This window comes from Xylocopa sonorina, chromosome 8, assembly GCF_050948175.1.
Source record: "Xylocopa sonorina isolate GNS202 chromosome 8, iyXylSono1_principal, whole genome shotgun sequence".
NCBI classification, from domain to species: domain Eukaryota; kingdom Metazoa; phylum Arthropoda; class Insecta; order Hymenoptera; family Apidae; genus Xylocopa; species Xylocopa sonorina.
In genome coordinates, this window is record NC_135200.1 from 8,962,771 (window position 1) to 8,990,671 (window position 27,901).

At 34.4% G+C, this 27,901-nt stretch overlaps 5 protein-coding genes across 9 annotated transcripts; 2 read left to right on the forward strand and 3 right to left on the reverse strand.

Moving 5' to 3' along the window:
* Positions 1-1,446: 1,446 nt before the first annotated feature.
* Spin (lysolipid transporter protein spinster) lies at positions 1,447-7,505 on the forward strand. Of its 3 annotated transcripts, none has more exons than XM_076899167.1 (10): positions 1,447-1,997; positions 2,312-2,508; positions 2,594-2,745; positions 2,836-3,039; positions 3,119-3,253; positions 3,332-3,593; positions 3,664-3,762; positions 3,932-4,142; positions 5,563-5,657; positions 6,691-7,505. In XM_076899167.1, the coding sequence occupies exons 1-9, from the start codon at positions 1,790-1,792 to the stop codon at positions 5,613-5,615; spliced, it is 1,521 nt and encodes a 506-aa protein (XP_076755282.1). In that variant the 5' UTR covers positions 1,447-1,789; the 3' UTR covers positions 5,616-5,657; positions 6,691-7,505. The 3 variants fall into 3 exon arrangements, with proteins under 3 accessions (XP_076755282.1, XP_076755283.1, XP_076755281.1); XM_076899168.1 differs by lacking the exon at positions 5,563-5,657 and having other exon boundaries at positions 1,448-1,707; positions 1,803-1,997; XM_076899166.1 differs by lacking the exon at positions 5,563-5,657 and having other exon boundaries at positions 1,448-1,997.
* A 3,496-nt stretch (positions 7,506-11,001) lies between these two features.
* Positions 11,002-13,375, reverse strand: Lipt1 (Lipoyltransferase 1). 2 transcript variants are annotated; one of them, XM_076899695.1, is made up of 4 exons: positions 12,604-13,375; positions 12,035-12,142; positions 11,687-11,900; positions 11,002-11,617 (listed from the first exon to the last, which is right to left on the reverse strand). In XM_076899695.1, exons 1-4 carry the CDS (start codon positions 13,129-13,131, stop codon positions 11,268-11,270), a joined length of 1,200 nt encoding a protein of 399 aa, XP_076755810.1. In that variant the 5' UTR covers positions 13,132-13,375; the 3' UTR covers positions 11,002-11,267. The 2 variants fall into 2 exon arrangements, with proteins under 2 accessions (XP_076755810.1, XP_076755812.1); XM_076899697.1 differs by having other exon boundaries at positions 12,616-13,367.
* Positions 13,376-13,460: 85 nt separating this feature from the next.
* On the reverse strand, positions 13,461-13,769 carry LOC143426322 (uncharacterized). The gene has a single exon (XM_076899699.1). It carries the CDS (start codon positions 13,647-13,649, stop codon positions 13,461-13,463), a length of 189 nt encoding a protein of 62 aa, XP_076755814.1. The 5' UTR covers positions 13,650-13,769.
* Positions 13,770-13,826: 57 nt separating this feature from the next.
* Positions 13,827-20,512, forward strand: LOC143426319 (prolyl endopeptidase). Of its 2 annotated transcripts, none has more exons than XM_076899694.1 (13): positions 13,827-14,028; positions 16,145-16,258; positions 16,484-16,707; positions 16,766-16,953; positions 17,021-17,246; positions 17,536-17,695; positions 17,779-17,979; positions 18,061-18,243; positions 18,319-18,432; positions 18,500-18,648; positions 18,721-18,933; positions 19,572-19,896; positions 20,041-20,512. In XM_076899694.1, the coding sequence occupies exons 2-13, from the start codon at positions 16,190-16,192 to the stop codon at positions 20,104-20,106; spliced, it is 2,118 nt and encodes a 705-aa protein (XP_076755809.1). In that variant the 5' UTR covers positions 13,827-14,028; positions 16,145-16,189; the 3' UTR covers positions 20,107-20,512. The 2 variants fall into 2 exon arrangements, with proteins under 2 accessions (XP_076755809.1, XP_076755808.1); XM_076899693.1 differs by lacking the exon at positions 13,827-14,028 and adding an exon at positions 15,798-16,060.
* Positions 20,513-21,302: 790 nt separating this feature from the next.
* Positions 21,303-27,774, reverse strand: Hydr1 (abhydrolase domain containing Hydr1). Its single transcript, XM_076899698.1, has 7 exons — positions 27,614-27,774; positions 24,665-24,834; positions 23,972-24,182; positions 23,066-23,178; positions 22,481-22,718; positions 21,962-22,127; positions 21,303-21,740 (listed from the first exon to the last, which is right to left on the reverse strand). The coding sequence occupies exons 1-7, from the start codon at positions 27,713-27,715 to the stop codon at positions 21,559-21,561; spliced, it is 1,182 nt and encodes a 393-aa protein (XP_076755813.1). The 5' UTR covers positions 27,716-27,774; the 3' UTR covers positions 21,303-21,558.
* Positions 27,775-27,901: the final 127 nt, after the last annotated feature.

The window sequence follows — 27,901 nt, forward strand, 5'->3', positions numbered from 1 at the left end:
ACAGTGGCGACAGTGAAAAATATATATTTGCAACGTAGATGATAAGTATGGATAACAGAAAACGTGAGTAAGACGCTACAGGATCTAACAGATGAATTTATCGTGTAATATAAGGAGAACGTAAATATTTAACGACAAATAAGAAATCTCAAGCTATCCATACGCTAGCCGAATATTAATATAAGCCTTTTGAGATCATTGTTATTATATATAAAAAAGAAATCAATATGAATGGTAGAAAGTAGTTGATCAATCGGCGACGACGACGATGGCGATGATGAAGAACGAGATAATAATATATTGCAGTCATACACGATTAACATTATTAAACATTATATTTTATTAATTATTACGTATATATTATATATATAATAATAATAGCACGATCGATTATTATATATATACATATATATAATAATTCAAAAATATAGACATACCTATGTAAGTATTGTGTTACATAGAATATATGTTATTATGAATTCTTCTGCGTTATTGTTTTTTCACCATTTACACCTTATGCTCGTCGAACAAATCGACATAAGTAATAATCTCTAAGGTGATATACGAACACATTCGTGGTCATTAAGTTATCTTAGCATTACTGAGAATGTTGTAACATGGACAAAATGGCATAATTAATAAGGTATGCAAAGTCGAAAAACGGCATGCTTTACGTAAATATATTTTTACGTGACCGATTAAAATAACTCTAAAATATTAACAAATCACATTTAAAGAAACATGTTCCTTCATAATAAATGTGCTCGTAAGAAATCAATGATTAAATATGTTTCATGATAATTATAACGTATATTGTATACTTCTATATGATAATTGTATTTTAAAAGTATAAAAGAAGAGTTAGAAAGGTATCTTTTAAAATAAAGGCTACATTCTTGATTTGAAGACAAGTAGTTTCTCCTGTTATTTGTTACTCACGTGTAATGCTCTTATTTTACATTATATAATACCTTGAATGAATCCGTTGCGTTCAATTAATACAAATGCTGTTTAATATTATTCCTTACTTCTCGAATGTGCAAGTGGTCTCACGTTACATACAATACATATGTATGTACATATCTTATTTAAATATATGCCTATAAATAGCGTATTTTAATTAGACGTACTACTTGAAAAACACATGGCTTCAATGAAGTACAGAAAAAGAAAATACTCTACGCGAATACGTATAAAAAGTTGCAGGTTATTAAATTTATTTCGCATTAATTTTCCCGAACGAAACAAATATAAAACTATATGAATAAAAGCAACAGCATGGGTAAAAATAATTTCGATATTATCCACCACAACTTCCGGGCAAATGCTTCGAAATATTCCCCATACTTTTTCCCTACCGAAAGGTAAACTCTGTTTTCGTGCGAATTGCCTAATAAAAAAAAAAAAAAATATACAGACCGACCGTTGTTATTTTAACTTCGGACATTTGTGAAGGTCGTACATATTAAGTACGTAATATATTCATAAATCGTGCGATGTTGTGACGTTGACGTGAGGCGATATCAGTTGCAGCATACTCGTTGGGCGCGTGCATGCATGCACACTTGACGAATTGCCGTGGTTAATTTTATAGATGAAATACAGAAATGCATCGGCACACTGGTGATGTCAGTGCAGTGGGTGAAACTATATTGCGCTATACACTGGTGTCCGTTTGAGGTTATGTTGCAGTGCAAGAAGGGTCAAGTATTTTTCTAATCAGAACGAATTCCCGTCGATGTAAATAAATGTAAATAACGATCATCACCGTCTGTGAGTCCCTCGAATCATGGTAGATGAAGAAGTCGTCCCAAATGTTTCCACGTACGAGTACCGTATAGTGAACGCGGAGAATGCTCAAAACACCGCTCGAGAAAGAAGGATAAAAAGCATAATGCCGTCGGATTTGAGAATACTTACTAGAAACGACTGGATCACAGTCAGTGTGTTGTGTTTCGTCAATCTTATAAACTACATGGACCGCTTCACAGTCGCCGGTTTGTATCTTATTAAATGCAGTGCAATTGTAAACATGTTTATCATGATTCAATGTTGTGCATCTGATGTACAGTTATGAGCAATCTGCAGTATATCGAAATTGTTTATGTCAATTTTTATCAGCCGCAACGTAAAATTTTGAACACGATGCATGATTGTATAAAGCAATTTTCAAAATAATCATATAGTTTGTGTACAGATTATGCGATAAAAATAATGGTACGAACACCATTGAATTAGAAAAAGTTTACTCATCATCGTTAATGAAACACAGTTAAAGTGAGATTGTAAAATTTTTATGCAATTCTTGCAGGAGTGTTACCAGATATAAAAAAAGAATTTAAGACCACTAATGATAAATCCGGGTTACTTCAAACTGCATTTATTTTAAGTTATATGATATTTGCACCATTGTTTGGCTATCTAGGAGATCGTTACAATAGAAAAATTATAATGAGCGGTGGTGTATTTTTATGGTGTTTAACAACATTTGTTGGTTCATACATGAAGGTAACAAATGGAATTTTTTGTTAGCAATCGAATGATAATTAATTGTAGAAAAAGGTCCTTTTACAATGAAATGAAATTTTTTCAGTCATTTGGTTGGTTTCTGACATTCAGGGCTCTTGTTGGAATAGGAGAAGCTAGTTATTCCACGATTGCTCCAACAATAATCAGTGATTTATTTGTTAAAGACGTACGTTCTAAAATGCTTGCATTATTTTATTTTGCAATACCAGTCGGAAGGTAAATCCCAATTTTATCAGAGTTACAGTGTATTAAGTTTTTAGCTCTGATTTGATAAATCATGACAATTTCAACATATTCAATTTTCAGTGGCTTGGGATATATAATAGGTGGTGAAACAGCAAGAGCAACTGGCTCGTGGCAATGGGGTTTACGCATTACTCCGATGCTAGGTGTAATAGCAATTATTTTATTACTTACGGTAGTAAGAGATCCCATTAGAGGGGAGAGAGAGGGTGGAGTTCATTTGACAAATACAGCATGGTCAAGTGATATTAAAGCATTGCTAAAAAAGTAAATAGTAAAAGCATAAAGAAGTAGAAAAATATGTTATTGTGATAGTTATTTATACTGGACATTTCATTTGTTCCAGTCGAAGTTTTATGCTTTCTACCGCTGGATTCACATGCGTAGCATTTGTTACGGGTGCGTTAGCTTGGTGGGCTCCAACATTTTTACAACTAGGATTTGCATTACATCCTGACAAACATAATGTTGATCCAGACGAGTATGCGTCTTTACATTTATCTCGAAATTACATATTTACAGAAATTTCAACTTTTGTTACTTCTTTCTAATATTTTAGCGTAGCATACAAATTTGGATTAATAGGAATGGCAGCTGGCTTAATAGGAGTACCACTGGGTTCATTCTTAGCTCAGAGATTAAGAGTGCGATGGCAGCAGGCTGATCCTTTAATTTGTGCTGTAGGACTTTTAATTAGTGTACCTTTATTGTTCTTTGCAACCTTAACTGCCAATACAAATACTGTATTATGTTATACACTAATTTTCTTTGGACAATTATCATTAAACTTAAATTGGTCCATCGTAGCAGACATATTATTGGTATGTTCTTAGTGGCATTCCAACTCTATTTGATTATGAATTAAATTAATGTAAGTTTCTAATGTCATAGTACGTGGTGATACCAACAAGAAGATCTACAGCCGAGGCTTTCCAAATACTTATTGCACATGCTTTTGGCGATGCAGGAAGTCCCTTTCTTATTGGTTTAGTAAGTATAAGTTTGTATTTATTTGAAAGAGTTTTTTGTGTCACTGAACATCTTTAGAAATAATTATGTTACATACTTATATGTTTTAATTATTTTATAAACATATTAGTATATGTATTAATAATTTGTATGATTGCTAATTTTTGGTAAATCAATTAAATGATTTCAGTTATCAGAAGCCTTGAAAACGGTTATTCTTCCAGACTTGGGTATGGACATTGGGATAAAATCTCAACCTGACGATACGCTCCTCGAGTTTCGTAGTTTGCAATACGCGATGTTTCTTGCGATGTTCGTGGAGGTCATTGGAAGTTTGTTTTTCTTTCTTACAGCATTGTATATTCAAATGGACAAAACATTAGTTGATCTCGTGATCACAGGTAAGTGACACAGTATGAAAAAAAAAAAGAGAGAAGAAATTTTGTCTTGGCATCTCATTTGCATGTTCGTATGAAAGTTGCTACTAATCAGCTTAACGTTTGATACACATATATTTATGTTTGGTACAAGTTTTATCATTTTTTTTTGAAAAATGTTCTACTTCCTTGTATTGGGAACACTCTTTGCGAGTATAATGTGAATATTTTCGATCAACAAAATGGCATATTATCGCTTGTAGTTAATTAGTCGCAAGATACTAATTGTGCTAATGTAATTTTTATCCCGATTGGTAAGATTAAAGATCAATTTTTGTTATTTTTTTTATTATTTATATTCTATAGAGGAAAACGTTGCATAAAAAATAAATTTTGTTTTTAACAGCTGTCACTGATACTTGTGTTTGTCCTTCAGACTGTGAACAAATATAAAGAATAAAATAACAATTGAAATGTGATTAAAATGTGATTGTTTTTGCACAGTGCATGAATTGTTCTCAAGCTTGAAGTTAAATCACCAGATTTCGAAATGAAAAGTAAGAAAATGTTACAACTTAATTTTTTTAATACGTTAAGCGCCTGAAATTATTTAATAAACACGATATAATTATAAAACTTGTATGTTTTATCATGAAAGTTATTCACGTAATGATGACAATTTTTCCAGCAGTAAAAATATACAAGATTAATAAGTAAAAGAGAATAATACAAAGTTGTCCCTTTCCTTTACAGCTTTAATTATTTAAGTAATCAGAGAGGCGCTTAACTTGTTAAAGTGTTTAGATAATTTGACGAAATAATGGACTTTGGTGAAAACAAAGTTTCATATGAAATTTCAAGTATGGTGTAATTTATGTTTACATGAAATCATACTAGTTTTAAAGTAATTTTTCAAAAGGTGACAGCTTTGTTACATTATTGATAAAAAGAGCACATTTTCCTCTTTAGTTTATTTTTCTATTCGATTATTAATATCATGGCACTTAATGTGTTAAAAAATATCACTTGTAGAGTATCTGTATATAGTTAAATTTCTCAAAGAATTTTTTTTATTTATACAAATATTTTTGGAAACTATTAGATGGAAAGACCATAGGTAGGATAGAATGTGACAAATGAAGATTAAATCACATACACAAATAGTAAATCCTGTATTAGAGAAATTCAATTTTCTACGTGGTATGCCATTCAACCAGAGTTTGATATGGCTTAACGTGGCATCTGAATGAAGTTAACACGTTAAACGCGGAGCTAATATTGTTTATCTTTCCATTTAGGCAAGCAAAAATTGCCTTCAAACAAAGACACTGTCGATCTTCAGGAATCGAAGCTGCCAAAATGGAAAGTTTAGTATCAGTCCCTAGGGGCTAACATAGCGTTTAACGTGTTAATTTTATATAATATCCATACATCTTTCTTGCAGGCAAGTATATAGTTTCTAAGAATAATGGGCAAGCCGAATCAACGCGTTTATAAAACACAACACTGGGCCTTCCTTGATAGTGTGCTGTAAACCTGGTACATAATTTATTTTCCTGATTTCATATTTTTTTCATACGATAATCAGTTTAAAATATTTTTCAAATTACCATACAATATACAGAATAAAATTTGTGTTCATGAAGAATTGAATAATATAGTCATTTAAATTAAAGCAATTTTGTGAATTTTATATCAAGATTTAGTATGGAAAATAACTATTTTTGTATACCTTAGGTAATCATTTTTATCCCAATTTAGATCATTGATAAGAACAGAAAATATTTAAAATGACAGTAATTAAATTGATTATCGAATATTGTTTTATATTTTCCTTATTTATATTGATTTCTATACATTATATTGATCCCTTATATTTTTAATTTATTCTGTATATTCCGACTAGAACATTCATAACTACCCATTTTAACTTTGGTTCTATTATTGGTTTTTTTTTAAATTTCATTTTAATGGTGCAGAAGCATTATCAATTATTAGCATATGGGTGAATTTAATAAAGTCTGAGAGTTAACTGATGAAGCTTGCCTACTAACAAAATAATTGTTCTATGTATACATATATCCTTTTACTTTTGCATGACAAAACAGTTGCATGTAAGGTGCTATAGGCAGTAACACCCCATTTGTATACAATAGTGCAACACTAAATAAGGAACATCAATCTCTAGTACATTTATAATCTAACTATATGTCTAGTATTATTGAACTGTTATTTCCTTTGAATGTACCTTTCCTTTTATACATCTACATATCTATGTTATGTCATATGTTATAATAATTACAGATAAATGTATTAGAATAGAGATCAGGGGAATCATTGACCAATTGAACCAGATGTCAAATATATTTCAGGTTCAAAGCTACAAGTAGATATTTAAAAATAACAGCACAAACCTTACATTAGAAAGTGTTCGAAACATGTTTGACATTTAGTTGCATTTGTTGGTCACCTGTCAAATATGATTAAAAGAAAAGATACATAGAATTTTCAAAGATATGTGCGACGTATGTGTAATGTAATAATGTATTTTCATAAACTTGTTTTGTTCTAGTTGCGAATACCTCTGATTCTATGTACATATGTAACGATAACGATGAAAACGAAGTACCGGACGAAATGCATAAACCATGATGAGAAACGTCCTAGATACTTTCCGATAAGTTATACTCCAATAGCTAAAGAGCAGCTAACGCAGCAACGAATACTAATTCTAACTAAGAACGTTTTGATTGCTTCGGAGAGAGCGTTGATTGTGTCATAACGCGAATGACATGATAATACAATTAATGTTCTGAATGCAGAACGCTAATTAAATATATAACGCAAAAAAGTTTTAAGAATTTCGTCAATTGATTATCCTCAGAGAGGGAGTTCTGTTAATAATGTACAGAAGTATTAAACTTGATGGGGGATATATTTAAATAGAGCTGAAAAGTTATTTATCGCGCGTATGTATTATAGTAATCTTGCATATTATATTTTTATAGCGAGTTACTTCTATAATAGGAGATAATACCGTCATTCTCTTGTGTGTATGTAAAATAAATATTTGTCGAGAGCGTCGTATAAAAATTTTGAGCATATTCTTAGTAACCGTTTTCGTACTTAGAGAAATTGACAACTTTGCCTTTGTTAACGATTATAATTTTACGATCCGCGTGCCTTACGTACGTTTGTCAAGCGAAATAGTACGTAACTGATTTTAGTTCGAACGGTTATGAGATTATTAGGTAAAATCATATTCGAAACTTCTAGTATTTTGAATGGTATTTTAACGTAGTTCACCTACACGTTAGTTTGAAAATAAAGGAAAATGTGGAATTATATACTACAAAATAATAATGGTATTACTTTTGTATTTAAACGGATTTTATATATAAATAAAAAATCAGAGTGTTATGATTAAAAAGAGAACGAAATAAAGTTACAATTCTTTTTTGTATTAACGATTATTACCCAGACAACACGGCGATTAGCACGCTAGTGACAACGGGTGGAACAGGTCACTTTAGTCTACTTTTTATTGTCATTAAAAATGATAGGTGAAATATTTTATCTTTTTCATTGGAAAGTAAATGAGGGAAAGTATACTTTAAAACGAGATCTTATGTATTGTAATACTAAAGGAAAAATCGCGATTAACATTTGCATGCAACTCTAATGCAAACCGTGATTAATCATTCGCAACGCTAAAAAGAGAATCCGCGATTTGTCCAAAATAATGTGGGCAGGCATTCTACCGGATAAAGTAACGAGCATAGTGACGATATAGTATAAAGGAATGGCTTTGCATCCAGAATCCAGTATTTCCGAATGCAAGAGTCATTCGTTGCAGCCCTCTTCTCTGGGCCTCTTCGGCTCACAGCCTCTTCTTTCTTCGGGCGCAATGCCCAGAATCTTCTAAACTTAAATCTATGCTCGAGATTCCCTAAGCACAACCCAAAAAGTGATGCAACAAAAATCAAAGACGTTAAGCGAGACAGCTAACGGCACGCAAGACGAACAACGACTTAAGAAATCGTTGTTCGTGCAAAACGTGCCAAATCTCGAGCAGTAATAATTCGCGACTGCGAAGGATTCGAAAAATCGATAGGGTAGAACCAGTGGCGAACGGCATTCTCCATTCACGCTAGCTTTACCGTCGATAATTCAAATCAGATTTCCTGAAACAGGTTGAACCACGCGAGAAAAGACGCGCCTGCCCGATCGGTGACTGTGGTCAACCTGCCCGGCCCTACCTGCTTAAATCTAGCACACAATCATACCAGAGTAAACTACCTACCTACCTAACGCTATATTTAAGAAATGGCAACAGACTCGTACCAACACATACATACAACACACGGAATTATCGCGACTTGCATACAATCTCACACTTTATAAATTTTACTTACTTGCATATCATCTATTGCAATCTGAGGGATGTTATTGATCGTTGTACATTACTATCATTGTAAGTAATAATATATTTAATGGAGTAAATGCAATAGTTAATGTCTAATAAGGACCAACGTATTTCCATAGTCTAATCACATGTGTGGTAAATACGTCGTACAATACACTAGCACATCAGATTGCGAAATAATCTTATAAACTAGTGGGGGATCATCGTGTCCATCACCTTTCCCCCATCCAAGTAGCACATGGGCACGTGAATGGGGTCCTGGTAACGAATACGGAAAAGGAAGCTGAAAATCCTGATCTAAATATAAAGATTAGTAAAAAAACAACACACATCAACCGTTCTTCGGTTTATATTTTATTTTATTTTTATTATTGGATAGGTAGGATATAGGGAGGGTAGAGTAATATATAGACACACAATAATATTCGAGCGATTTCATCATCGAAGCAAATGTTCTAAGATATGAAAATATCATTCAAGTTTAATGCTTAGATTCCGAAATCAACTCATTGAAATAAAATGAAATGTCTTCTTGCACATGTCATTTAACATAGTTTCGATAATTAGATAAACAGATTTTACTATTTTTAAATCTCTAATTGTACCAAACATAAACTCATTAGATAATTTCTATTATACGATATTAACAGGAATATTAAATGCCTGGAACATTTAATATTCTTAATAAGTGTAAACAGTAAAATTAGTAATGATACACGTCACAATATTAAGTGTTTATATAATAATTATAATTATCACAGATACGAAGTCGGAGGACATCCGACTTCACCACTAAATACTGCTGAATTAAGACAGTATATGATATTATTTATTTCTTTATTTATAATTCATTAATTCTATATCTTATAATTAATTCTATCAAAATATTTCGTTTGTGTAAATGTTTATTACGTTTATATTTACTAGACATTCATACTGGACGTGTATAGATCATGAATATTACATTATTCATATTTATTTATTTCATAATTATAAATAGTACTATTATTATATTATTAACGTTATATTGTAATATTTAAAAACGCGAAGTGCAAGAAAACGTAACCTGATCTAATAAATAACACACATAAGATAAAGTTCAGTGCTTACAGGTATAATTATATACCTGTTGTCACTATGCTCGTTAAACAAATTCTGTATAAATACAACTAGTCACTCGTGTCGATTCGAACCTTTCGCCCTACGACATGATGAATGACCAGAGGAACTTGAAAGCATGCGACTCACCGACCGTAGATCGATGATGCAGCTGATCTGGAAGAAGTCATCGGAGATGCTGCTGATATCTGGAGGAAGTCATCGGGGATGCTGCTGACGTCTGGAGGAAGTCATCTGTGATACTGCTGATGCCTGGAGGAACTGTTGCTGCTGCTGCTGCTGACTCAGTAAAGTTGTCGAAACTATGACAAATGCCACTCCGCTCACGCTGTAAGTAGAGCACCAAATTGAAATTATGTTTCTAGAATACCATATATACGCAACTCAATCAATATCAAAACTTGAAAATGAAAATTTAAAGCAAAGATGAGAAAAGACGCTACCGCCATGACAGCTTGAATTATTCAACACGGGATTTGAATCTCGACGCGTGCGCATTCGAACATTAACACAATCGCTATTTCAAACTCAAATGCATCTTAGCAAGAACAAATATACAATTGTACTCACTAATCTATCGAGATGATCGTTGTTGCGTAGCTAATGGTTCTTCGTATAGCTTGTATGATCAGCGAATCTCGATTTATTTGTAAATTTCTTGAAGGAGAGTTATTTTATATCTACGTTTTCTATTGTACTGATAAGTACAGTTTATATGTTTAGTGAACCCCAGTTGATTATTTGTAGAATTCTTAAGAGTCTACTGAACTGGAGTTGTTCGTCCCTATGTCCTTCCCGTGTCAAGTCAAGATTAACACTACCGATTGTGTAGAAAATCCATGTCCTTATATACCCAAACGTAGGCCCAGCCGTTAACCAATCAGATCTTTCGCTTGAAAAGCGTTAACCAATTAGAGTTGAAATGAACAATAGCCACCCCGTGTCGATGCTGCGAGCGATCTGATTGGTTAACGGCTACTACTCATGTTTGGTATATAAAGGGCAATTTTGTTTACACAAACTTTAATATCAAACTTAGCTTGCTGGAGGGAGGAACGTCGGCGCTTGCACTTACATTTAGTTTATAAAAACAGTCAATTTCTTCTATAAGGTTAGGTTTATTTTTTCAGCGTAAGATAATAGAACTGGTTGGAAGAAACAACAATAACGCTAATGAATATTTTAAATGAACCTATACTGAATAATTGACATTGAAAATGATAAAATCATATTTCTTACATACTTGTGTTTCTATTTTAGCATTTGGATGTCACGACATTCGATTTAATAAATTCAGTAAGTTGGTGATAAACAATTATTACTTAATATATACGTGTATATATTTAGTAAAAGTGTTTATTAACAGCAACAAGTTATAAAACATATACATACATGGTCGTAATGTAAAGATATAAAATCACTACATACATAATCAGAAGTGGATATTCGTTATTTATGTTACACGCAAACAGAAGCGATTAATCTTTGAACAACACTAGATAGGATATGAGCTACTTTCGTGATTTATTATACAACAACTCGATTTGAATTCCGAACATAACAAAAATTTAACTACAATCATTGTGATTGTTTGATGGGTTTAATCATTGCGTAGCAATCATATTATTCTTATTTACGTTTTCGCTGGTACTTAGCGTAACCGTTTTACAGCCTATGGCGGCTATTATATTTTCCATTACTTCGTGATCGTATCTCGTGCCACGTAAATTAGTGATCACGCTCGCGTCCTGGCTAAAATCGTTGGTCACCAAACCGACGGGCAGTCTCATTTTGATTTCTTCAATGATACCATTTTGGATTTCCAGCGTCAAATTGAATCTATGAACTTTGTTATCTTGGCCGGGTACATCTAGAACGCGTGTCACCGTGAATTTCGGCGTTTTACCGTAATTCCACTCCCAGGAACTAAACTCGCTTATCAGTTTGTTCAGACCTGAGAAATGTTCAAAATTAAATCTGTGTCAGTTAACAATTATATAATTTCCGTTCAATATCCGTTTACCTGGGAACCATTCCTCGGTAGGATTAATGTATTGAAATCCTTTTTGACGTTGAATGAGGTCCTGCCCGCCATCTTCCAGAACGAGAGCTTTCGTACGGAGATATTCCCAGCCTACCGCGGTAATTAGTTTGTCCATTCGAATGTGACGGTTCACGTCGATCAAATTTTTAATCGGTGAACGCATGGATGTCGTAGCATTTGTTTCTATATTATTCTGCAAGGTAATATCGGAAATATTATTATATAATAGTGGTGAATAATATATTGAGATATCATCCGAACAGAATGTTCTTAGATGCGATGGACTTTGTACAGAAAATTGTGATAATGATCGGATAAAAAGATTACCTGCGTTCTCTCGAGGGCTAAACTCAAAGCCGTTTTGTTTACGTCGACCAACAGCGTGCAGTGATGATATGCGTTAGGCCGTCCTAATTTTGCTGCGGTACCAGATATCTGCGTTTTGAAATAGTTAAGGAAACATTGGTAACAATCTCCGCAAAGCGTAATGTTTCGCTTTTAACTAACTAGGTTGTTCCAATTTATTTCTCAGGGAGGGAAAGAGAGAGGGTGAGAGGGAGTATATAATTTTGTAAAAAAGAAATTTTTTAAATATTTGTTATTACGTTCCCGTCTCCTCCACCCCCTCTTTACCTCTCCGTTTGTATGACTTTCAGTAATGATAGTTTGTTTTCATACAATCCTTGTATCACAAAATTCCAAGCATACATAAATGCGATAATTTCCGCTGCAACATTCTATTTACGCTATCAAAAGCGGAGATAAGACCAAGAATAAATAACTCTGTTTTATATCGTTTCCTTTTAAATTTAGCAGTCATGCACGTGATCATTGAGCATGTAATTTTGGAACACCCTATATTTAATAGACGTACAGGTGCTATTTTGATACATTACATGAAAGGATACTTTGTACTTCTCTTCGACAACGATGTCCTCGCGCTTGTTAATGTCCGCCTTTAAACCCCATTCACGGTACAGGGCTCTAGTAATGATCTCCAGATTGTATTTTCGATTATACCGTTCCCGCGGCGTGAAGAAGGATAAATTTAAATTACCGTTGTCATGGTAGACGGTGCCGCCGCCGCTGTTCCGACGGGCGAGCACTATACCACGTTTCTCAGCTACTTGAGTATTGTGCTCGATCCACGGGTTTTGATGCCGTCCAATCACTATACACGGATCGTTACGCCATAGAAGTAGTAAATGGTGATCCGTGAAATCGTAGTTCTTATAGAGCCAATCCTCTAACGCTAGATTTGTGAACACATCTGTGGATTGCGATATGAATACTGACTTCCTAATCGAATTGTTAGGATCGTTTTGCCTTTCGTTGCAACTCGTCGAGTATTTAGACACATAATTCAAATTGTTGCACGGAACTCCTCGTTTGGTAACATTCAAAAATCGATTGATCAGGGACATTTTATCGTGATGCACGTACAACTTGAATTCTCTCCCTCCCTCTCTCTCTCTCTCTCTCTCCCTTTTCTTCTCTTCTTTTATTTACATGCACGCACTCTTCCTCTCTTTTGTATGGCAGTGAATCAAACAACAGATCCGCGTGTCGATATCGTTATTGAAACCGTTACTCCCTGGAAACGACCTGATGCTCGCTCGTGAAATCAGTCTTTGACTACTATAATTATACAGGTTCGACTATCGAATTCTCGATGCTTTTTAATACCTGTGTATGTGCACAGAAATTGCTCAGCCTTGACAGTAGTTAATGGTTTTATCTGCAGATAGCACTCTTAATGACAAGAATGTTTCGAGAAGTCAGACTGGCTGGCTGTTATCGAGATCAGGTAATTGTGAAGGGCGATCGTTTGATGCAACCACTTCCACGTCTGACCCAGGGAGTTGATACGGTATCGGAGACCTAAACAGTCTCGACAGTCTTTTTGCATTCCTCCGTGTGCTGACAGATTGGAAATAAACATTCAAATTACCCGCGGCAAACGATATCGCACGTAGTTGTGAACGACCTCTTTCCGTCGATGGATAGATCAGGTTCCCAAGGATCGTTGAAGTTTTCGTTAGTCAACGTTCGAGACACTCGAGATTCCACTGTTCGCAGCTACGAGCCTGAGTCAAAATTCACCGATGCACTCTCCGGTTCACAATGAATAGTTCACTGGTCGATTTTGATGTTATATGAGCTCGGTGTGGTCGGAGAAAGTAGGAGGGGGTCTGTCGACACCACGCAAGAGGTTATCAAAGTTCGCAGCATAAAGTACAACTGACCCACGTGATATCAGCGCACGCAACTTTGTGCCTACTCTTCGTGATCTGTCTGCCCTCCCGCGATCTATCGGTCTCGTAAATATATATTGCTGTGCGTGTCCTTTGATTATTATTTTCTCGCAACTTTTTAACTTAACTGAATGCTGTTAAAATAGCATTCTCTGTATTCCAAAATAAAATCTTCCCATTGCATTATTTATTTTTAGATATGTACATTATTCTTTTAAGTTTATGCAAAGTAGCTGCCGTTTATAAATGAATACTTAAAATAGAATTAATTAATAAGTATTAAGAAAGCGGAAAACGTAGATTAGAATTAAACTTTCACATTATCGACATTTAATGCGCCATGTTTAGGAAAATAATGACTAAACTTGTATACAAGGATTATATGAAGCTAGTATTACGGTTTTTTCACAATTTAGTATAAATAGCACAAATTGTGCGACGTAGCGTGATAAACTAAATTTATGCAAATAAAAATTAACAGTTCTTTCCGATTCCTTAAACATGTTTTTAATAATAACGCGATACTGCATTTTCACAATATCGATGACATACCGATTACATGTGGCTTAACATATTATATGCTACAAGAGGGGGTAATTAAGGCCAGTTGATAAGAATACAAATATACCCTTTACTCTTCCGTGTCATGCGTGCTGATATTGATATTGATTTTACAACTATGGTATTGATAAATCATTTTCTAATTACACAAATAACGATATAAATGTCTGGACTTCTCGGTACAACCATCTACGCAGAACTTCAAAATCTTGTTTATGTCAACTCACATATAATTTTTATCCAATTTCACGAAATACTTAGATTTTGCAATTAAATAAAAATTGATTACGATTTAGTTTTTACTGGTCAAGATGGATGACGCTCATAAAAAAGTCGTATCGATATTTTTATTTTATGACTCCGCGAAGAACGAAATAAGATTTGAAATTTTTAAAGAAAATGAATATCATAAACGTTATCACGCGTAATTATCATTTGTAACATTTAAGTATACCAATTTACCACAAAGCTAAACGAACTGATGCGGCTCATAAGACAATTATACGTCCATTGTTAACATTTAACGCTTTCTGCGCAGTTTACTAATCATAGACATAAAAAAATAGATACATGTAATCTTGTTTATAATGTGAACAATATACAATGATACATCAACTCATATGTAAAAATGAAACTTTCTTTAAAAAACAGCTGGGAAAGCTATTGAAGCTTATTTACAAATCACTATTTTTCACTGATGAACTGTTGACGTACATACATGCAAATTACAAGTATTCTGATTCCATAACATAAAATTAGGTATACATAATGTAAGTAAAAGGATACAATAATAAATAATACATGATTGTATGTTGACTCTTTTACACATTCTTATTGTGATTGAGTACAATCTAATGCATTCGTAGTCTGTTTTCACATTATTAAAAGAGCACAAGTTTCCAATTGCGGGAAATGGCTAATTATCGTCACACCGTGGAAGATTGTATCAACAGTTTAGAAAATAATTATATAAAGTAACAAATTTACTATCGAAACGAAACAATTAAATAAAGAACGAATTATTTCGCGTTTTCCTGTATTTTTTTTAGCAATATTTGAATCGCTGACATGCATCATTATTTATTAACGAATCTGCTGCGTTTTTTACTGCAGATCTGCCGACACATCTGTTTGCAGATTGATTTTTGTATTTCTGCCACTGATCTGTTGATGCAAACCCTGGTATGTAATAAATTCAGCACAAAATTTGCCGCTATTTTACTTTGTACAATCTATGGAGAATATTATTAAAAATCTACTATGAACAAGTCTTGCTAAGGAAGGCGCTTTATTCCTATGTATAGCATGCGATATCAGTGAAATATAAACTTTATCATATCGAATTGTAAAGAAAGGATTTGCTCCGTATCGTACATAACAAAAAAATATGTGTATTATGGTTATGTCTTTAATTGCAAATACGATAACGAAAGTGTACACGGGTAAAATTCGAACAAGCGCTTGCAAGAATTTGCTCGGTTTCGCAGTTAGCAAGCATAAGCAATTTATTCGCACATTGCCTTTTTCGACCGTGAAAGTGAGCTCTTTTTTTCAGTAAAACGATTGTTTATTAATATAAGACTGTCGTAAATTTAATCACACCGTTTTGGGGGAAATCCAGGTGCAACACCCTAAGATACAAGAGCGAACGGAGAATCAAAAAATAATGGAAAAGTTACAATATCCCGAAGCGTATCGAGATGAAACCGTTGTCGATAATTACCATGGTGTTGAGGTTAGAATTAGAAAATAGATTTAAACGAGATTGATAACCGTATAAATGTATCCATAAGTGACAGTAATTCTTTTTTCCGACAATGATAAAAATATTTCATTTCAATAAATCGATGCATCGATATGAACATACATTTTTATTCATTAGTCAAATGTACAAAGTGCAGTTCACAATATGAATTGGAAACGGTATGAAGCACAGAGTTTTATTAGATATTTTTGTTAGGTAAAAGATCCGTATAGATGGTTAGAGGATCCTGATTCTGAAAAGACTAAGGCATTCGTTGAAGCGCAAAATGCTATCACCAAACCATATTTATCATCGTGCAAGACACGCCAAGATATTCATGATCGATTAAAGCAACTGTGGGATTTTCCAAAATATTCGTGTCCCGCTAGATATGGGAATAAGTATTATTTCTACAAGAATACCGGCTTACAAAATCAAAGGTAACAATGTCTGAAACATTAATTTGTACTTGTTATTGTCACGCATAAATGTTTTTAGCGTCCTATATGTACAAGATACATTGGACAGCGAGCCGAAAGTATTTTTAGACCCGAACACTTTATCCGAAGATGGTACCATCGCAATTAGTAGCAGTAAATTTAGCGAAGATGGTAGTATATATGCGTATGGTTTGTCCAGTAGTGGATCTGATTGGTGTACAATTCATTTCATGAATACGGAAACAGGTACAATGCGCAATATTTGCTTATGGACAAATTTTTTATATCCAATCATTAATTCTATGCTTCAAAGGTGAAAAGTATCCAGAAATCTTGGAAAAAGTTAAGTTCTCACCAATAACGTGGACTCACGACAATCGTGGAATCTTTTACGGTTGCTATCCTGAACAGAAGGGTAAAACCGATGGTTCAGAAACGGAAGGTAATAGAGATCAAAAACTCTGCTATCATGTTGTCGGTACACCCCAGTCGGAAGATGTTGTTGTAGTTGAATTTCCTGAAGAACCTTTATGGAGGATGTGAGTGACATAATTATGTATGTGTTTTAGTGAAGTTGAACGATCTTATTGGATTGTAACACATAAAATGACTATCGCTTGATGGAAAGCGATTTATTTTTTAATTTTTATTGGAAAAATTGAAGCAAGTGAAATATGTTTCTAAGTGATTTAAGCAATACGCTGAATATTTACATTTTGTATGTTGCAACCTAATATAGATGTTTGCGATTATGTGTCAAATATTTTATACATTTTTATGTGACCGAGTACGATCTAATTCATTTATTGTCTGTTTTCATGTTATTAGAGGAGCACAAGTTTCTGATTGCGGGAAATGGCTAATTGTCACACCTGTGAAAGATTGTAGAGATAACTTAGTTTACTTTACGGAATTAAAACCAGAGATGAAAATAGTTGAAAAGTTACAGTTAACTCAAGTAGTTGATAAACTTGAAGCTGATTATGAAGTTAGTGGCACATAGTATAAATAGTTCTTGTTTTAATTCCAATATTCTCCTTTAGTACTTATCATTGTTTCTTTTTTAATTAGTATGTAACAAATGATGGCACCAAAGCTATTTTTCGAACAAACAAAAATGCGCCGAACTACAAATTAATTGCCATAGATTTATTGGACTATAAAGAGGATAAGTGGGTTGATCTTTTACCAGAACATTCTGATAACGTCTTAGATTGGGCATGTGCGGTCGATGGTGATAAATTCGTAGCTTGCTATATTGAAGATGTTAAGGTAAACACGAGATAAGTTATTCTCAGTATACCCGAAAGTAAAAGCAGAAGTGGGCATTAATAATCCAACAAATTTTTTCAGAATATTTTACAATTACATAGTCTAACAACTGGTGAGAAACTTCGAACATTTCCACTAGATGTTGGTACGATAGTTAATTTTGCGGGACAAAAGAAGTATTCTGAAATATTCTATCAATTTAAATCATTTTTGATTCCGGGTATTATATACAGAGTTGATCTAAAGAATGACGAAGAACCCCAGGCTAGTATTATCTCTGTCGTGAGTAGCAATGCAAACGATGTTTTACGTGTGCTAAATATGCAATTGTATTTATAGGTGTTACGAGAGATTAAAGTGAAAAACTTTGATCCGAGTTTGTATAAGACTAGTCAAATATTTTATACAAGCAAAGATGGTACAAAGATTCCAATGTTTATAGTAATGAAACACGTAGGTATTTATGTAGGATTTATTACGTTCGCATTGAACGATGTACAATGATAATCGTTTGATTCAGGATGCAGTTTTGGACGGCTCTATGCCGGCTTTATTGTACGGTTACGGAGGCTTTAATGTAAGCATTCAACCAACATTTGGCGTGACAAAGCTGGTTTTTGTTCAGCATTTAAATGGGGTACTAGCTGTGGCGAATATTCGTGGTGGCGGGTAAGTTAAGAGGACATAGACGTACACGGTTCAACATGTCTCCTGCATAACAGTTTTCCCAATTTGTTTTAGCGAGTATGGAGAAAAGTGGCATAACGGTGGACGATTCTTTAACAAACAGAATGTATTCGATGATTTTCAAGGTGCTGCCGAGTATTTGATTGAAAAGGGTTATACAACATCTTCGAAGCTTAGTATTTTAGGTGCCAGTAATGGAGGTTTGTTAGTTGCCGCGTGTCTAAATCAAAGACCCGATCTTTTTGGTGCTGCAATTGCTCAAGTTGGGTAAGTTAAAGCGATATGTACACATTTTTTAAAATAGTTCCACTTTAGAAAATGAAGGAGAGGATTTAGTCGGCGATGCAAAAAGGCATCTATACCACTTAATTATATAACACGATTTACTTGTTCTATAAATGTTCACTGTATTCTTTTTTTTTTAAACACCAGTGATAATCGTATGCAACTTCGAATGAGTTCGATTATCGTATGAATTGATCCTCTTTCACAGGAAAAGAATTGCGTTTAGTGCTTCACTCGTTTAGTAGGTATTATGAGGTAAGCATATGCTCTACGGTTGCTCTCAACGGACTGATTTAAAACTTCTCTCGCACACAAGATGCGGCTCGCAATCGTTTAAAAAATGATAGGAATAAAAAAGCGATGATACGTCATGCAATTAAATCCCTTGATCGTTCGTAGCTTCTAATGATAATGACTGCATTATAAAAACATGATATTTTGTTTCGTTCGTTTTACAATTTTGCACTGTACGTATCTTGTTATTCGGATTGCGAATTAAATGTGTGCATTATACGTTTGTACGCATTGTACATTTTTACTCAAGTTTTGGACAATTGTTCTGATACAGTATTTTGAAATTTCATGACGTAATATCCATGTGTATGTCTTTTGTTATACAGAGTAATGGATATGTTACGATTCCATAAGTTTACTATCGGCGTTGCTTGGGTATCTGATTACGGTAGTTCGGATGATCCGAAACATTTTGAAAATCTCATGAAATACTCTCCGTTACATAACGTAAGAGTTCCGGAAAATGGACAGTACCCAGCAACATTATTGCTAACTGCTGATCACGACGATCGAGTAGTACCATTACACAGTCTGAAGCTAATCGCGACTTTGCAGCACACGCTTGGAAAATTGCCGCAGCAAACAAATCCCCTACTAATTAAAATAGAAACTAAAGCTGGACATGGCGGCGGGAAACCGACTATGAAAGTGGTTAGTATCGAATGTATGTCGAGTTATTCGACATAAAACAAGTGGAAGAAAATCGATCGACAAGGCAAAAATAGTCGTATTGCTTATGGGATGATTTTACAGTTACCATTATTACGATAAGAATGTTTTTCTTTTTGATTTCAGATCGAAGAGAGTACAGATATTTTAGCATTTATTGTCAAATCATTGAACTTGGAATTCAAATTATAACATATATCGAGGATATTAACATTTTATATATTTTATACTACGCGTAAATATTTTAACACAATTCTGTCCACGAGTCAAGTCCTTCGCATTTTATCCTCCTTTGATCGCTGTTATGTTCATATTGAACACACGTACGCGCGTCTAATGCGCGTATGATTAGCATGCGTGTAGTACATTAGAATGAAAAAAAAAGATTCTGGAAAAGTTGCATCTCTCCTACCAGTAATATTGGACAGGATTGTTTTGATACATTCAACAAAAATTATGCTATAATGTGAGAAAAATTTTTACACTATTGTTGTACGTATTGCAAAAATACAGTTACGGAATAATCTAGAATGCTTTTTAGCAAGTTATTTTATAACAACAATTTTTATCGTGTCAAATAAAAAGTTCATGCAATCTATTAACGTTTGAATCTTAAGCGACAAATCTTCCTACACGAGATCGTTTTCTTCGGTTGAGAGATAATTGCAATTAACATAATAATTGATAATAACAATTATACAATTAATATATGTATTTTTATTAAATACTAAATAACAAGAATACATTTTATTATTAAGGTATATTATTGGAATTTTGCCACATACATACCTTTAACAGTAGAAAAGAATTGGAAAACTATTATGAGATAATTCTCTTTACAATTCTTGCTCGCGTTGTCTCTAACACAGAAACTATATATAAAATTTAACAACATGCTTAATTCTGCTTCCGATTTTCTAATAATGTGTAATTATAGAGGGAATCGCCGACTTTTCTATATCTATTTCATTAAATTTTAACATTAATTTTATGAAATAGTACCTATTAGAACGTAACGAATGTTTGTACTATTTCGATACTGTTCATTATTGGAGGAACTTTTCTTTATCACAATTTTGCGCTAATCGTGATTAATTAATAATAGATTTGCGTTCCACGGAACTATTATCATTTTACACGTTTTAAATTGCTTACTAATTAGAAGCAAAGTTCGAGCGAATACAAGCAAAAAATAGAAAACTAAACGTTTTCTTATCTCGTATTTTGATATAAAATGTGTATTACAAAAATTGTGATAAAACACTTAAAGTATAATGTAGTAAATAATATAATAAAAATAAATACAACGTTGCTATCATTATAAACATAAAAACCAATGTGGTGCATTTAATATGCCTAAATAGTTTACGCGTGCGGGCGTAAAAAAATTCCAGCTACGTTATTACGTCAGCAGCAAATACTTCGTGTGTCGCCGATGAAATTTTCTTTACTTGATACAAAAAAAAAGCAGTGTTAATGGAATAATCCTTAACATTATTAACATCACATGTGCAATACCCTGAATATGATTGAATCATGGCACGTAATAGATATTTACGGACAATGACCGAACATAGGCGAAATATATTTTTTTTGGTATCGATATTTGTGAATGTTTCCGACATGTTTAGCCCGCTAACTTTGTCATAACATTTGGTAATCTAAGCCAGTAGTGAACAACGCGGCAAAAAATTGTGAGAACAGTTTACCCATGTACTGTTCCTCTTTTACCGGCCACATTCCTTCTAAGAAACCAATATGACCACCGCGCGATGTTACCACAACCGCCACGTTTTTAGTTTCCGATATTTCCTTCAGTGGTATAGCTAAACGTTCGATAAAAAGTACAAAATTGCATTAGCATAATTGTTATTATATATGAATTGCAGTAAATGACGATTAATATTAAAAACGCTAAGTTTTCTATGTACACAATTATATGTATAGGAAGTAAAGAGACAGTCTCGGTTTTTCTTACTGTTACGGTTTAGGGCATTGCTTGTAGAATTAACGTGATTATGAATGGGTTAAGATAATAATAAGTTACCTTGAACTGGTTGAAATGGATCGTCTGCAGCGCTGAGACACAATAATGGCACGTCAATCAAGTGCAATTTGTCATGTATAGTTGCATTCGAATAGTATTCCTCCACGTCTTTATAACCAAAATTTTTCACCGTGAAATGCGAATCGAATTCTCTCACCGTTTGACTCTAATGAAATGAAAAAAAACACAGTTAACAGTTAAGCAGACAAGTGTATCCGTTTTTCTTAATAGATATAGATTATTCTTCGATTTATGTCGTACTTTTTATGTGCAATAAATCGACTTGTATATTTCTAAAAATAGAAGATTAAATGAATTTAACGAAAATATATATTTATCATCGTGAACTTGTTCAATTGCTATCTTTATGCACATATGCGAGTCAAATATGATATATCCGAGAATGAATATATGTTACTCAGATATATTTGCTTCTTTTAAACTGACAATTTTTGGTAATCGTTTATGCAATTTTTAATCGCTTAATGGCAAAGAAAAACAAAAAGCGCGTACGCTTACTTTAAGAAGAGTATCAATGTCGACGTCAAACATTCCTGTTTCCGAAGAATAGTGTAGGCGTTGAACGTTGCTGCGAAGATTGGAGGCCAAATATTTATTCATCATCAAATTAAAATAATTCTCTTCCGTGTTCTTCGTCGCGGCGAACACGTTCCACGGCACGGAGATCAAGAAGCATCCTTTCAGCTTACCTCTTGCCATTACTCCTTGTTGCGCTAAATAATTACCCAGAATTAATCTGCAACGAACGATAGGAACAATAAGAAATATTATTTTATAACAATGTCGTACATTGTTGCATTTTTCTATCATGTTTTACTATTGTTAAAATCGTTTTCATACAAATGTAAATTAGTTCCAGCCGAAGGAGCTATCTCTTTATTCTCTGTGTATTGACTGTATAATGTTATTAGTAACGATATGATACTGCCAATATGCAAATTTATGCACAGATATCTTAATTTTTATTTAATTCTACCAGATTATATTGAACCTCGAATCACGGATAAGCAAACGACTTATGTGATTTAGGTTGTTTTTATTAACAAAAAAAACAAAAAAATAAAGAAAAAAAAACCTCGTTACCCTCCCATCGAGATTCCTGTTGCCCCAAGCGGCACGTGGGGATGAAGTTTTTTTACGTGCTCGATAACCTCCGATAAATCATCGCTGTTTGCAGCGCAGTACATTCGTGGAGTCTGCAATCACACAATTACTCGAATTAGTTTCTACTTATACTTGTACGATAAATCCCTGGAAATTATTAAACTGTGCAAGTACATTAAACAATTTTCAAGACGAATGCACAATCATAATCTGAATTAATTCATAAACGGACAAATGCGCTTTACAATTATACGAGACAATAAAAAAAGAACAAAAAATTGATACGTGAATGTTACAACAGATAAGAACATGAATCAATACGAGCGAAGGTGATAAAAATGTTCTGGAATCTTTCTGGCTTTATTCTCATTCATAAATATTTTATTGACAAAAATTTGAAGAACATTTAATGCTGCGCGCATGTTCAATGGAATGTCATAGTGGTATGGGTACTTATGTATTTATGAAAAGCTTTAAATTACCTCAAATGCCACATGACGTTTGTACTAGCATAACAATTATGTATATATTAATGATGTATTTAAAAAATTTCGGTTTTGCGAAAGCATCCGTGACAGAATAAGCATTATATAAGCGTTACAGATAATCATTATCTAGTCTACCCAATTTACATCAATAAATATGATAATTATCAGAGATCAATACTGTTAATAGGGTCTTCAAGTTCAGATTGCTTAGCACTCAAAGGGTTAAAGATCTTGGAAACTTTCCATTAACATTTAGTACCTATTGCTGCATACGTATGCGTCGATTTGTCAAAAGGTATTAACAAATGAGCGTCTCGCACATTGTAATCGAACCTTGATACCAAAAATTGAAGGAAAACAAGAGTGAGTCAGCTTTAAATTAGCGTTGTCGCGATACCTTCAGTTCCACGCCTCCCAATCCTCTGTTGTTGAAGATCACGCATCGTATCCCAACTTTTTTCGCGGCTGAGACAAGGCACTTGATGTATTCCGCTTGGCTGGCACCGGTGAGCCCGGGTAAAATAATTACAATGGGCGAGGTAACGGAACATCCTTCCTCCGCCCAATCCAGAGCCACTTCACCCCCGTCCGACAACGCCAGGATCTCTCTGCGTGACGATTGATTAATTAGATCGCCAAGTAAACGGGGATGGTAATTAGCTTGTAATCGCGCAACCCGAGACGAGTTGCTCGTTAATCTTTGCTTCCGTCGTGTTGCAGAAAATTTCGTAACGAGAAAAAGATAACGTTTCAAAGATACGAATCGTTAAAAGGCTCCGTAATTCCCGGGGTAATTACCGTGTTTAAGTAAATGACAGAGCAGCTACGTAAAAAACAGAACAGGTGTACAGATTTTTAAGGCAAATTACTCGATACCGGGTGAATTAAAATAGCCTGAGACCGTCGCAAGCTTAATTCAAGTAAATTAAATAAGTACCGCGCCAGGTCGTTAAACGTGTAATAAGTAAAACGCGAAAAGGGTCGAGGAATCGTACGCTGAATGATTTTATTTCAGACTGTTGTTACTGTAATAAATACGTATTTGTGTAAGTAAAAATGTAACGATAGTATAGAAAACAAACTTACCAACCTGCGATAGTGAATTGGTGGCAATATTCGCGACCTGAGGATACTCGCTATAATGGTCTGCGCCCTCGATTCGAAGCACCATAGCGTTGGCCAGAATTTATTCCTCACCAAGGGCACGTGCTCTTCTAGAAACAGTCGGAATGGTCCGTTCGCGCAAACCAGCATCGGCGTCTGGAAGTTATTTAGAAGGGTTGTCACAGTTTTTTTTCATCGATTCATTTGTAGCAATGAACGACGGGCATTAGAGTCGAACAGCTGTAGGAGATTGAAGATGATTTATGGTCACTGGAGGAATTGAAAGTGTCCACGATTAGCCTGCACGGGAAAGTATCGACCATATTTTTTCTTGATGATTTTTAACGATTGTGGGAAACTCGACGTTTAGAGAAAGAATTGTGGACATTCGTGAAACTGAATATTCTTTGAATAGATTATTTGATACTAATTGTAGGACACTAGGATACTTTAGCTAGGAACTCAATAAACATGTTCGAGCATGAAATATCATCTTTACGATGCGCTAAGTAATTGGATTAATTGTCAAGAGCGTCTAACGTATAGATCTATCGCAATAGCAACAGAGATATTAGTACGCGATCTTATTGTCTGAGAAATATACTATTCTCATCTGTTAATGTGATAGATCCATCATACGTATGTACACATATTTGTTTAGTTTCTTGTTGGAAATGGTTAATGCAAAATTGATTAAGAATCATTGCACGTCGAAGTTCAGAAAAAAATTATATCTCATATAATCCGAAATACGTTCATAAAACACTTTTTGTGAGAATGCTTATGTAGTATCCTTTAATACTCATATTTTGTAACCGAATACTGTAACCAAATAGTCTGCATACTTCATCCGAGATACTGACGCAGCGTATACCTTGATTTTTTATAGCGAAAAGAACAAAGCACTCCACGTGAATAAGTTTTTGGATCATAGCAAAAGCATATTTCATACAGGTTTTTTTTTCAAATAAAAATCGTCAATATATATAACAGTAAAATATCCTATAGCAATACCTGCAATTTATTGTTACTATAGTCACGAACAATTTTATATCCTATCTGAATTTCATGTCGTTTGCTTTACATTATTTATTAGATATTACGCGACGAGAAGTTACATCACACTATACTTAACTGCTGCTATAACCTTTCAGTGCGACGTATTTGACACCTCTTAACTACTCGTTGCAAAATGTTATTTAAATAAAAAGCATAAAAATCCAAGTTTATTATTATCAATCTCAGGGAAAAAATGACAGACGTTTGTTATAGATGTTTGCAAAGAGCTCAATATACACAATCGCCACGCAGTGGCTCTGTAATTGGTTTTAAACCGTTCTATTCTATGCCGCTCAACGAAGGCAATAGGAAAAAAAAATGTCATTGCTTAGTTTTAAGGTTTGTTTCAGAAGTAAAACATTTCTACCGATCCTACATTGCCATTTATGCGTACACATATAAATATATATGTATATATTTGTTTTCTCGCTGCTTTGATGAAAGTAGACATTTCTTTTTATGCATTTGTGTCATTTCTTCGCATCGATAAACATTAACCGCATCGTTTGTACAAAATTTACTAAGATCGTTTACTTAACGCTGCATTATTTTATATTGATACGGTTATTTAGCGAATGCGATGTCACCTGTGCCGGTATTTGTGTGCTGTGCACGCGCACACTAACGCGCGGACAATTCGTCCGGGGCAAGTGCCTCGGAGTTTTAAGGTCAAATTAATAAATCGTACATCTCCTCATGGCTCTCTCGTACGAACTACGAAGGGTCGTGCGAGAGTTCGAACTATTCGTATCGCGGAAATCCTGATAATACATCAGGCGAACACGTACGCGATTATAAAAATGCTAAGACGAATAGTATCTCGAGTTCCGAAACTTAAGCTCAAGATCGACAGTTATCAGACACGGTCAGGTATCCTCGACAAGGTTTAGTGTTATTACTTTAATACGTGATCCTATTTTTTTTTCAATTGTCATTATTGTCTTAACTTTTGTCAGTACATTTAAGATATGCTTTAACGATATTGCAATTTTTTAAATTATTTTATTTCATCTGTAATTGTCTTTTTGATAGATTGTCTACGCGAGAAATTGAACAGGTTGAAACGTGAAAGACGGATTGATAATCAGGTAATGATCGTCAGATAAAATCGATGCTGACGCACGTTGGGGCTATCGATATAGACATTAGTCAGGTATGATTCTGGGGTTGAACCATTCTGCCGAATCACGAGTCACGGATACGTTTCGAGTATATGATTCACTTCTGCGTGGAAGTGTCAATAGCCTCCGTTCATCTAATGACGAATTTAACGTTTCAGGTCGGCGCAGGCGAAGCTTATTATCTTCCCGAACGGCATCTTTAATAGAATGAAGGCAGGCGACGTACACGCGTGACTCTGAACTAAATGCACCGCTGATTGAACTTAATGAAGGTTAAAAGTCTGCAGATAAACGGTAACTACCGTCACGCGTAGCGCAATATCAAATTTGAAATCAATTCAAAGGATACCGCCTCGTGGGAACTTGTTCAACGATTTTCGTTCACCTATCTCGGAAACAACGCGCGAACGTGATATCAACCGCGGCTTTAGAAAGGTATCTACATCGTCCATCAAACTAAGGCCAACGTGCGATGTATCTTCTCATCATTTTATCATTTTTCCACGAAGTCCACTGCCGGTGGTTCGCAATAAAATTGTCAAGATAGAGAGCACGGCGCAGTACCAATCAATCAATCAATTCCTCAATGATTCATCGCTCTTATTTCTCCGTTGGATCGTTTCTCTGAGTAATTCACAATTTGTAACTGCCAATAAGTAATCGTAAATCTTCATAGTTAATCGTTAATTATTAATCTGTAATCAGTCCTCGAACGTGAGAGGAACGAGATCGCCGACTATCGGGACTTAACTCACTTTTACAACTTCCAAAAGGTAGTAGACGCAGAACCCAACGCACAGCAGCGCCCCGTAGTAAGCCGTTGGGATGTCGAGGAGCGGCTCGAACAAATTCAACATCGTTGCACTCTGCTGGTCTATCGACAGGCTCGACGGAATTACGGCACTGGTGCGATGCTACACGGGCGTCGTGAACCGTTGACAAACCTCGCTCGTCGAACGTCGGTAGCGAACAACCGATCGCAGCGCGTTAGAGCTGTAGTCGCACGGGAGCGTGCACGGCGTTCAAATAATTGGACGGGCAGC